Source organism: Diadema antillarum, unplaced genomic scaffold, assembly GCF_040938485.1.
Source record: "Diadema antillarum isolate AM-2024a unplaced genomic scaffold, OU_Dant_1.0 seq00001584_RagTag, whole genome shotgun sequence".
NCBI lineage: Eukaryota > Metazoa > Echinodermata > Echinoidea > Diadematoida > Diadematidae > Diadema > Diadema antillarum.
Window position 1 is genome coordinate 801247 of NW_027272302.1, and position 13322 is coordinate 814568.

General features: G+C 39.2%; 1 protein-coding gene across 1 annotated transcript; it reads right to left on the reverse strand.

Moving 5' to 3' along the window:
• Nucleotides 1-275: 275 nt before the first annotated feature.
• LOC139710909 (Golgi-associated kinase 1B-like) lies at nucleotides 276-6377 on the reverse strand. Its single transcript, XM_071622829.1, has 4 exons — nucleotides 6189-6377; nucleotides 3081-4463; nucleotides 2437-2633; nucleotides 276-1075 (listed from the first exon to the last, which is right to left on the reverse strand). The coding sequence occupies exons 2-4, from the start codon at nucleotides 4461-4463 to the stop codon at nucleotides 877-879; spliced, it is 1779 nt and encodes a 592-aa protein (XP_071478930.1). The 5' UTR covers nucleotides 6189-6377; the 3' UTR covers nucleotides 276-876.
• Nucleotides 6378-13322: the final 6945 nt, after the last annotated feature.

Sequence of the window (13322 nt, forward strand, 5' to 3'; positions counted from 1 at the left end):
CTGTCATAGGTTCGTCCCTAGGTATTTTGCTCTACTTTAATTCATTCATCCCACGTTTCCCTTGCCCAAAACTCTACTATTTTCTTGCGGGGGATCTTGGAGGTACAGGTTTATGCTACTCCACCAGCCAAAATAAAATGAATGAAGTAGTTTCCTTCAAGTCCTTTACAAAGGTGGGCAGGCTCACCCGAGCACGAACATTCTATAAAACATTTTCTGGGGTTTTTTTTTTTTGTTTTTTTTTTATGTCGAAATTTGTTAAAAATTAAGGGGCTATCATACAAGTAGAGTATCGTTCTTTTTTGGACACCCATTGTCATTACTATAAAGAGAACTGTAAATTGAGAGCAAACTAGGGTGGTTCTAATAAGCCACTATTTCCGCCTAAGTATTCATTTATTTTGCTCGATGCAAGGAGCTTTTGGTGAAGATTATATCGGTGTACATGTTACTTCAAACGCAATATCCATCCTTAATTTCATCTTGAATCCCAGTAACTAGTCATTTTTTTTTATAGGTTTACGTGTTCCTGTTGACATGAATAGACAAACTGTGACGTATTCTTGATTGCGTTACGAACATAACAATAAATTATTGTACTTTCTGAAGACCATGTTTTCTTGATACCACGGACGGAATAATATTGCATGTCTTTACGAAACGTACCTGTTTTGGCAGTTGAAGCATTCGGGTGTGACAGCATGTTTCTGTCATCAGCAGTTAATAGTTCGTATTGTCTTCTTTTTTTCGACTTTTTTTTCATTGTTTTCCCATCCTACGTTCAGGATTAAACTTGCGCGTAGTTGACGTCACTTACAGCACTAGCAAGCATACAGCACGAATCCTATAAATGCTTCATAATGTAGAAAAAAAAAATCATGAATATGTCTTCATCGGTCGCCTAGCTATCAACGTGACCAATTCTTTGATTCGCCTGTCTATGACATTGAGGGCGTCCTCTATCCCTCGGCGCCCACCCGCCTCTGTCCAGAAGACCTTGTCGATGAACAGCGACTGGAGCAGACGTTGTCTCACGAGACCAGAGTGAAGGAAGACGAGGTTTTCGCGGGAAATCCTGATTGCCAGACGATGGGAGAGAAAAGACCGGTAGGAAAATCAATGGATATTTTAAGGAGGGAAGGTATGTTATTATTAAAGGGTGTGTACAGTTCTGGTCGAGGTGAAGATTTAGCTTTTAACGTTTCGCGAGATATTCAGAAACTACTCTATGAGATGTCAAAGAGCATGCAGTTCTAAGGGGTATCAAAGGTTTATTCGATGAAAATCGGTTTTGAAATGGCTGAGATATCCAAAAACAAGGTGAAACAAAGATATCTTAATAAAGTTGGGGCATGTCGACTTTTATCATTAGCACTTTTTTGGATATCTCAGCCATTTAAAAACCAATTTTCATCAAATAAACGTTGAATCCTTCTTAAAATTACATGCTCTTTCATATATCATAACAGGCTTTTCATTATCTCATTTAGGAATGTTCAAAACATGAATATATCTACCTCAACCAGTACTGTACAGTCCCTTTAAGATCTACTGTACGAACAGCTTTGAATATGTTAGATAAGACTGAGTGTGCTGCAGCAGTAGTTTCGTCTTCTGTATGAGTTTCTTTTCAGGTTTAAATAATCTAATGACATTTAGTATCGCATTGCTTGGTCCAATAGGGAATGCAACACCAGAAACAATATAGATCATAGCATTATAGATGATGATTTTGTAGCAACGGTAACAAAACTATTCGAAGAATACATACCACACCAGAGTATACGTCTTAATACATGCAATTACCAAAAGTGCCTTCAGTTATAATGGTATCTTGGAAGGAAGGAAAAATCATAGAAGTCGATGGAGGAGTGAAAATAATTTTTGTTCTTCAACTAAGATCAAATGAAGGAACCTACTAAAAGCTGCAGGATGCATTCTACAGATTCTTTGGGGAATTAGAGACAGACTGGGGGAAGACTACAGAACTCAAGCATACACACAAAAAAAAACATGTAGGCCTATACACATATATAACGTACCGACAATTTACATCACATTCACTAATCAATTAACTTTACTTCATTATAATGGAGTACCATTTTTGTTGTTCCATTATGATGAGTATATTATGCTCATCGCTCTCCACTTGATCAGGGGAAATTTTCTTGAAATTCAAAGAAGTTTGATAATACCGTCTATGGCCTAACCTGTGTTTGCAGGAACTACCCCCTCCCCCACAAAAAAAAAAGAAATAAAGAAAGGGCTTCATTCACCAACGAAGCTGTCAATACATGATAATCGATGCCCTCTTTTTTTCGTCTCGTTTGGGTTTATTCTGTATTTCTCATGCTATAGGGCAAAAACAAAAACAAAAACAAAGACCCGAATCGCGACAAAAATATTGGAAAGATATTAAGCAGATATTAACCACACCTTTTCAATCTCTCTATTTGGTGATCGTCTGCACCGTCATAGTTACCAGCCTCGCGGAAGATTTGTACCGGCGAACCTTCCGCTTCCGCACAGGGAAACTCTGCGCTTCCCTCATGAAACTCCTGTGAACGTTGAGGGCGCCGCGTATTGCCGGAGTTCCCATTCCATGCTAGCACATTCGTCTCACAGTTTGATATCTGTTGTTAAAGAAAAAAAAAAGCAAAACAAAACAAAACAAATATTAACTTAAAGTCTATGTTCAGTAATTCTTATTAAATCTTGTTTGTTCCGATGGAAATAAGCCTGTCTGCTGTGTAAGATAGTTGAATGGTTATTCCAAGGAGCTATACATCATGAAACAGGGAATGCATCTTTGATAGAAAACCCCTTTAAGTAGGCCCCAACAGGATTTAAAAAAAAAAAGAATTGGAGAGAGATAGCACGATAACATCATTTTTCAGTAAAGCCATCGTTCTGTTACATTTCATAATTTGAAGATTAAATGAGACCTAACCGTCAAACTATCGAAAAGTGTCATAACAGAGACTCCAAATTGACTTTGAGGTAATTGATCTTAAAGGTCGGGTAATCATAACATTGGTGGAAAACCGAATTACAAACCTCTTTCTTTCAAAAGATATTACCTTTAACAGAAAACAAAAGATGGACAGCTTCTCGACTCTATCCGGAGGGACTTCCAAATTTGTCGATGTCGCCCGAGTCAATGGCTTGTTATCACGGTCTTCCAGCTCAGCGGGGTTCCAGTTTATGCCTCTTGGTAGATCTGACGTCACGCCCAGTGCGACAGTTCGTACCAGTCGATCTGCCGCGATCTGTGAACTCGCATTCTGCACCTCCCGCGATCCCATGACATGTCGCGGCGCGGTGGGGTGCCCTGTCCCAACCCGAAGCTCGCGGGCAACCGTCGGTGGAGTGACGTTCAAGCCAATTACCCGGTCCAAATGGAATGCCACGACCAGCCCGAGATCGGCGCGGCACCATGCCGGTTGACAAGTCGACGTCCTGGCAAGCTCGCATTCCGCGCTCAGATCAGATTTCTCGCCAGCGTAACTGGCCAGACGCTCGATTTCAGCATTCGACACCAGGGCGAGATGATTATTGCGGCTGACATGGCTTACGGTTGTCGAATTCTCAACCTGTCGCCTGCCCAAAATCCACGAACCTGCCAAGGCGTTCATGACTTCTACATCCCGACTGTCAAGCCAGCTCGGCTGGCTGTAGAAACGAATTTTCTGATCCGAATAAACCTCAATAATAGGGCGATCCATCACAGCTCTCAAAGTGCGTTCTAATTCCGCGACATGCTCACTATCAATTCTCCTGCCTTGCGGATTTAAGTCGGCAGCAGAACGCAATTTTGGCTTCGACTCTCGCAAGAATGGAAGAACAATTTCCCGCATTTCCAAACGTCCGGTCTTAATCTCTTGTTTTCTCACGCGAACGCTTTCTCTTAAAGCATCAATTTGTTGGCGATTAGCACCAGTCCTCTTCAGTACACCACTCCTATTTTGTGCACCTGCCGTGTACAGAGCTTTCTTTCGCGTCATGTTTCCATCTATTTTTCTATCAAAGTGTTCTTGCCCTGCTGAGTCACTGGCAACCGCCTCTCGCCTGCTTGGCGTCTCACCAAGAGGCCTCCTGTTCGAAGGCTTCCGTGTGATGTAGGTAATCAGTGGTTCCCTCTCATCATTGCTCCTCGGGTCATTTGCCAAATGAATGGCCACGCCCTTCCCCTCCTGGTATCGCTCATTCAAGTCTTCATACCACTTGTTGATGCTGGCCACGCGATCGCGGAATAACGCTGCCTTATCCCGGCGACTGTTCGCCGTCCCTGAATCCAGCGTGGCACCACTGCCACGTTCATGGCCTGATCGCGAGTTGACGTCCTCGACCATGGCCCAGTGAAAGGCGGTATTGGTGATGACCAGGATTCCGATGACGGCGAAGATCCGTCGAGTGGCACAATGGTGACGGTCGAAGAAACGAAGCGAGCGCCGAGGCCACATCTGGAAGTAGAATGCAAGAATTCGGAAAGATTAACCGATGCAAAAAGAAAGATTGTCTATTCCTAAACAAACAAAGTCGTAAACAAACGAATTCGTAAACAAACAAATACTGTCGTCTTCTTCAAAACTTTGATTATTATACAAAAAGAAAGTATGGTCTTATGCCCTATATAGGGCCCCGGCCAAAATCTCGTAAAACCATAATATCCTAACAATAAACACGTTCATTTGGAGATTTTCACAGAGAAAAGCACCAAAATCATACTATCATGAACAACGTGTGACCTTTAGACAGTCCTGTCTTTTGCTTTGACACCAGACCTGACTTTGACGTAGAAAAAACGACCATCATACGTGGCAATATATAGTATCAATAACAAGTAGTTGCCCTCCCTCTGACAGCAGAACGTGTTGATACAATTGAAGGGGTCGGTGCAATATAGTGCTAACCCACACGATGGTCATTTTAAGATAATCGCTGTTGAATGTTTGGAAAGTCCTTACATTGTACATTAATAAAACATGAATGCATGCATTTTTTACCATCTTACTGGTTGAATTCAAATATGATATTTTCACGGAGGTTAGAGTGAAGGATAAGGATTATGAAAATGCATATTTTGACAAAAGTGTGGGTTAGCACTATGTCGCACCGACCCCTTCAATTTGCTGCTCCCGTTCAGGTGTGTAAAGGTGTGTCAAAGAAATCTGGCACCTCTGACAATAGAATAATGCGCATCAATGCTCAAGGGGATAAATTCCACCTGAATGACTGTTGCCTTTGAAAGCAATCCATATTCACCTGTTCAGTTTCTATTATTGCTGGGCTATTCAGAGTAAATGAAATACATTTAGTGACAATACGCAGTTACATTTGGTCACATGGTAGTGCTGTGATTCACTCTAAATCATAGAAATGACTTCATTTTATCTTTATATTGCATATTTCGGAGAAATATACCCACTTATGGAGCTGAAAAACGACAAACTATTTTCCAAAAGTAATACACTACAGAGTTTAAGAGTTTTTGTGTTGCTAGGCAATTGATTACACACAAACGAACAAAAAAATTATCTGCTTATAACGGCAGTCCTTTTGTAAAATTCCTCAGGTAATTATTTGCAAATTTGGTAATATAACACATTTTGGTAATGGAATCAATGTACACATTTTTTTCTTTTCTACTTTGAATCATGTGCATTGTAATCTATACGTTGATGTTTTCTAAGGGATTACTAAAATGAATTCTGATTCATGTGTGAAATTATGTTGAAGAAAAAAAGTAAATGAAATAAAAAAAACAAGAGAAAAAAAGCATTGATTGCGATCCCAATACTCGAAATAAACTGGAATTAAAGAGAAGCATAATTGGACGTGCTGATTTTTTTTAAAATAAATCCTATGTATCGTTATTGTTCTACAGCAGTCTCGGACTAGCTCATGGTCAATTCAGAATAATCTTCTAACCTGCCGAACTTGTCAATGACGTCTCTAACGCTAAAAGAAAATGTGATTTACGCTCGACTTCACAAGGAGGTTGTGGATATCAAGAACAGAATTTCGGATAACGAAACTTAAAGTGGATAAATCGAATTCATTCAACATTTCAAAGCAGGATACAGTATGCAGTTGAAGGTTTTTTTTTTTCAATGCTTCACGACAGTTAGAAACTTCGGCGAAATTTAATTTGTTTCAATGCTCATAGTTTAGATTGAGCTAGTTACCTTGAGTTTCGAGAAACGTCGACTGGTTACGTTCGACCGAACGAGATCTCTGAACAGGTTGATTTTCCCTCTCTGTTTTGTCCCATTTTCAATCAGGAAGTCGAATGATTAACGTTCGGTCTTACTCCTTGTTGAAACGTTAAGTCGCAACATTGGTTTCACTCCTTCCGGTCCGCACACCATCCCCTCTTCTTTCCTCTCCTCTCCCTCTCATCGTCAACTGAAATCATGCAAACGCTCTTCATCTGTCCGTGGCCGTCACATTCTGTTTCTTTGCTGAACTCGCTAATAACAGGAAGGTTTTCGCTAAGAATGGGTAGTCTCACATCACCGCAACTTGAGATTGGAAATCCCTTCACGACGGTCCCGTATCCCAGTAGTAGCATCCCCTCGGTTTGTCTCCAGTAGATCGATCTGTAAACGTGCTGATTGCTATCTTTTGTCGCTCTTTTTCATCTTTCCACAGATAAAGAGTGATGGTATGGAGTTATGGATCGGCGATGTGAAATGTCCCGTTCTGAAGTGAACAAAAGACAAACGACAAAGGTGTGAACATTAACATCACAGTAAATCATGTACTGTTTCCAGCAAGCGTTCCAATGAATAAAGTGCTTGACTGAAGCTGAGGAAACATACATTATTCAGTGCGATTAACTTCTTCAAGGGAGCCACATTCCAAGAAGATGCGCTCAGCTAGAAACTATTCTCAAAAATCAAACACAGACACGCCTTCCACCGCACCGAGAGAATCATAATTTTTTGCTCAATGTTAGAGAAATAATCGAATAGCCTGCCTGGCTACGTCTGCGCCTTACGAGGACATTGCGATGAAATCTTGTTAAACAAAAATCGGAGTAAGCCCGCGTCTGCTCTCCCTCCCTTGGAATCGCGTGCTTGCTGCAGCTTCCTTCGTGAGCCCCGATCTGTCAGATTTCCTATGAGGAAGGAACAACATGTGCTTGACAACGTTAGCACGGATTGAGAACAGCAGTTAGGGAAACAAGAAATACAAATGTAGAGAGGACATAACGAAAACACCGACGGGGATCAGAGATGGAGGGAGAATAAGAGAAGAGAAAAGCAAGATCAATCTGTCAACGCCTCCGAACAACATTGGCGCAATAATGACGGCGTATTTCCTGCCGGTCTCGGTCACGTCTGAACGGAAAGAGCTACACCGCGCGCAGGATTGCCATTAGAACACACCGGGTGGCGGCGGACCGAAGTTCACGGACATTAGGTGTGCGTGACTGAAATTTCGGCACAATGTCTACTCGCCATGTCTTCACATCCCAATTGTTTTCTCATTCAATTCTTAAGTTTTTGTTCTCTTGTACGTCTTACTGACTTCTGTTTCTCATCTTGCATTGTGCAAATGACGCCATTTTGCTTTCATTGCGATCTTCGCTATGATTGGTCAGGCAAATAGAACAGAGCAATGATAAAAAAAGAAACCACAAATCAAAAGAGTTATTAAGTTGCGTTCTTCGCTTCTGTTTTTTAGAGGGAGAGTATTCATGCCTCGTATAGGATAGTACAAAGGACATGATTTTGTGAGTATTGATACATAAAACGGTACACACTATAGCCATTGCTAGCATGATGTGACAAGTGTAATTTTGTCACAAAATTACGAAAAATTAAATCAACAGATTGTGTTGATTGTTATCATACCAAAAAGTGTTATAAATAAACCTTGTAAATTTTCTCTCCCACAATAGCATCGGAATATCTAGGGAAAATTTTCAACAGGAATATTGCAAATAATTTTGAGGGATCTAAAGAGTCAAGACAGTTATGTAAGGTTTAGATACCTTCAGAACCACATTCGCTCCTCTGACTTTGGTGTATAGACATGCAAACACATGCAAACACAAACGAAGAAAAAAAAAGATTTATAATTTCAAATGACACATAGAGCTTTTCTGAGACAATCAATGCCAAATGATGTAACCAGCGAAATTATTTCCCGTGTACATCATATTAATCAGTCAACATATTGTAGACCAACGCTGCGACTGGGGAGGAGTGTCTGAACAATAATTTAATGACAATCGGTATATAGGCCCTACATGCAGGTCCAATCAGTATTCAGTATCACAGACACTGAAACGATGTTGCAAAGACTAACAAGCATTTATTCGCATAAAGGAAAGACCTTCGTTGTATTATCATTACGGCGATGAAAGTAGTCTTACTCATTCAAAACAAACCAAAGCAAAATAGAAAGTCAAAACCATACATGAACATTACAAAAACAGAACAAGTAACACTTCAACAGCCCTATAAGCATGTTGTATTTTGTACGAATTGCCTTGATCTAAGTGGTATGCCAATATTGTCCCGATGTTTGCCCTGCATCCAAAACCCAGATACGTGTGAAGAGAGCTTAGGTCGAATGGGATATGCTCTACATATTTTCACGAAAGATGGCGGCGTGTTAACTCGCTCTAGATTAGCACCCAATGTTGTTCGTGACATTGAGGACATTCTTAAAGGAGAGTCACGTTAGGTAAAAACAAATCTTAGATTAAGCACGGCCATGAATGAAAAAAACCCCGACAACAACTCTCTTGGCTTAATTGGATGAACAACAGGAAAATAATTGGTTCGATGTATGGCTTACGTAAAATTCTTTTGGTCATAATTTGTGTTATACCGCTGGCTCGCTTTTGTCTTCAAAATGACAAATGTTATGTTGCATTTTCCCGTAAATGTGAGGGTATTTTCATTCTTCAACTCAATTTGAGATGCATTTTGTGGGGGAAAAAATCTTCAGACTGAAAGGGTCCGGGTTAATAGATTCTTGAAAATGTAAAATGACGAAACAATCAGATAAACCATGACGTCACTTAGGTTATAAATTGAAATATATGAATTATTTCATGTTAACTGATGAACTGCCATTCAAATAGACAGTAAACGTTATCACATTTTGTTTGACTAGAGTCGTGCTTTTTTTTCTCTCTCTCACTGCGGTTCGTCACGGCTTCATGTTCTATTATCCATGATGTATCATGCTCCTTTAAGTTCATGTATACTCGGAGGCCTCCCCTTGGAGAAACTGCGTCGTTATGACAACTGCCAACAGGTGGAACAGGTTGCGAACTGAGTCGGGCACTGGACGGTTTGGTTGATATATGGAGACAGAAAAGAGACCGACTTGCCTCTGTAAATAAAGAAGCAAAGTCGTTTTCCTTGATTTTGACTTTTTCTTTGATCTCCCTGTCGGGTCAAACATTAGTTTGTAGCGAGGGCACTCTTACTATTTTACAAATAACCCTTTGATACAATTTGCCAGGATGGATCGCTTGGCGTTACGAGAGATTGCGGTCATATAGAAGCCGCAGCAAAGGCATCGAAACTTCAAACCCATGACTATATGCTTGGCTATATAGAGCTAGATGCTAAAGATCATCACAGTGCTTGAGAGGAATGATGAACATGATCAAGAACGTGATCGTTAAAGAAAAATGATTTGTCTTGTCATGTGTCAAATGGGTTCTGGTGCATTTACTGATACGTCCGTACTGTTCGCCAACATTTGAATACACGTATAATGATTAAAACAAAACTATACAGAGCGTTCGTGTATATTTCAACCGTATTATTGCTCATTTTAGAACTAGGAATACAATTATTTATCCTATTGTCATTTTTTTTTTAAATCGAAAACATGATTTCCTCAGTATCATCAATATCTATCATCACAACATATACGTTCAATCCCACTTATACTGGCGCCAAAGAAGATGTGATAGATGTCACGTGTGTGAAAGCGTCTGTCTTTCATCAACCTGTTTTATTTTTTTTCCCCGCAGCATTAAGTGTCAAGAGGCACATAGTACCTTGCGACGCAGGTGGAATTTATTCCTTTCGTTTACCCACCCTCCCCATCTTTTTCTTGTTTTAAGGAGACATAGTTCTGAAAAATGATGAAAACTTCCGCTCTCCCAGACATGTGCCAGATCCTATACCTCCAATTGGTTTCGCCTTCTCTGTTCTGTTATCTAAAAGCTTGCATTGATATATCCTCCACGTTCCATGGCGAGCCAGACAGATTTCATTTTTTCGATAGAACTTTGGAAAGGGTAGTAGATGTCACTTTTGGAAAAATACGTGACAAACTAAGAATACAAATAACATTTTAAACAACTTACTACCAACAGGCTAATTCAGCCATCAGAGCTGTTATGCCTTATATATATATATATATATATATATATATATATATATATATATATATATATATTTATTTATATACATACAAACATACATGTATTCCAAAGCATTCCAACTTTCTCTTCCTCGGGGACACATTTTCTTCGTAAATTTTTTCGTACGTGGTTCTGTAAAGTCTCCATTATGTCGGTTGGTTGCAAATGATGCGGAACGTCGGGTGAAAAGTGCAACCCAACACGGTGTTTAATTGACGCAGAATGTCACGGGGTTTGCAGACAGTGGGTAAAAAAAAGAAGAAGAAAGAAGTACTAGTTTAGCTCCTTGGTAAAAACACGTCACTCGACAAACCAACAGAGGCGTAATCAGTTTGATGTTAATTTGCTGCGTGCGGTCCGCTCGACATGTGGGCGAACCTGAACTCTCCGCCGGGGCCGCGGCGAATTCCATGATTGATACCGGGCACGTGACTTTCGCTCGAGGTCACGGCTCGATTCTTGCAGGCCTAGGTCTTGTTGATTTCTATTTGTTTTTAATGAAAAAGAACTATTTTTCTTTTATGTTTCTATTTTATGACAAGCGGTTACAGTTACGACATTTGTGTTTTCTTTAGTTAGCGTTAACAATAACAACATCATTGGGATCATCGATTCGCGAACTGCTGTGTCATACAGAACAATAACATTCTGAACACACTCATTTAACGAAGCAGAATTAATTTCTGATATCATATTCTTTCTTCTTTTTTTTAACAGGAGCGACTCTTACATTCTTTATAGGTATTGTTTACCATTGGGAGCAGTGATTTAAAAATGTTCGAGTTATCACATTTGATGCTTAATGGAGGTCAGTTGTATCACAAAACATCCTACCATATAAAAATTTCACAATAAAGCCTAAAATGTAAGGTGACATCACTATTGTTCTCACTAAACCATAGCTGTAGACGGCATAATAGTCTAGAAACGATTTTATTCTAACTGTAATTGTTCATATTTTGTATATTGAACAATACTTCGTTTATCATGTTGATTTATTTTTTTTTTTACATTGGTTGTTTCTATCCCTAATTCCCATTTTAATACTACTTTGAAGTACTAAAGCTGGGTTCTTGTTTCATCTGCAAATGGTAAATAATGCCTTTAAACGGAAAATTTAGGGCCTCTATTTTTCCGAATAATTTGTACTCTTGTTTCAGATTTCAATCTCCCATTGCTGCAGTCCCTGGCAGGGTGAACACTTCAGAAAAATAATCTTACAATATTGATAGGAGAAAGAGAGGGGGCGGCGGAGCGATATTTTTGTACTAAAACGACTTAAAAAGAAAAGGACGCGTCAATAATGTTTCAGCAGTATTAGTGCTTGTCTAGAAATCATATATCTAGAAGTAATCTAATCCGGGTTTTATGTTTGACGTTCTGTGAAACCGGATATCCCAAGACCAAACAACCGTCGAAACATTGACGCCTGCCAGTAATGTCTGCTCCCCCGTTGAGACAGTCAGCACGTCCACATACGATTTTAAAAAACAAACAAACCAAGAGAAGGAACAGAAGCACACACACACACACACACACACACACACTCGCACGCGCGCACATACACACATGAATTAATGAATTAATGCATACATAAATATGTACATGAAATAATACTAAAAGATAGATAAATAAATAAACAATAAATTGCACCCTATAGTATTGGTAAACAGCCTTATAAGCTCTCTTATATGCAGCTTAAATGCTCAGTAACTACAACTGTTGTTGCATTTAGGTCAATTTCAAAAGCAATTAGATACTAAAAAATGGAAAATATATATCAAAAATACAACTTTCTGAAAGAAAAAGAACAGTGTTTCACAAACATAGTGGTATATCAGAATGGTGAAAATATAACTAATCTTACATAGATATTGCATATATCTACAATGCCAAACATGAAGTCATGCTAAAAGGAAATCATGATGAAACAATTAATAGCATGTGATATCAAATAAAGAAGAGGATTTTTTCATTCATTCATTTCTGTCTTTCATGACAAAAACTTAAGACCGAATTGCACTGATTATGATTAGTAGTCAGGACTGGTTTGGTTTTTCATTTGTAAGTGCACACTTTCTCGAGCACGTGGTCACAACTTGAACTCAAAACATGGAAATAGGGTAGCAACAGCAACAACAAGACTAAAATGAAATAATAAAACTCTACAGCCGAAAAAAAAAAAGAAACGGTATGATAATCAACATTAGAAATGGTAACAATAACTATCCCTTTCTCTTATTACACAAAAAGGGTCATTTTACTTGGATAATAGTTGTTAACAAATTCAATGTTTCAGGGAAACTCGTTACACTTTAAAAAGTCCATAAGAATGAATCTTATAAAGTTATATTCCATTGAGTTCACTTTGTTTTTAAAGAGTGAACTTCAGCATGGACTAACTGAACCCTTTCATAATCAACATGAGCCAAATGCATCCAACGCTTTTGAGTTGGATTTTGTGTACTTCGTGCGTGTGTATGTGTGTGTGTGTCCTCAATATATTCTCACGTCAAGTAAGGCCTATACTGTCAAAATCCTAGTCCAAACTAGACCAATCAAACAGCAGGGAGCTTTAACCAGTGTATGTATAGGGGTTAAAAGTCTCTCTGCAGGATACATGTCTACACGTGTTTCCAATTACACCGTGACCACTTGGTTTCCGGTGTCAAAAGTGCACTTGACATTACAATAAACGAAAGATATGATATCATACAAGTACTAAATTGTCGGAATAGACTTCAAGCTTGTTTCCCAAAAGCGCTCTGACATATTACTCTTTGTCAGTCATTCGATACCGTTAACTTCGTTGTTGTCTTAAATACATTAGTAACTAGTAAACGGAAACAGCAACAACATGATGGTATGAAATAAAACGTCATTTCTCTTCAAAGCTAAATCAGATAGTTTGGAATTA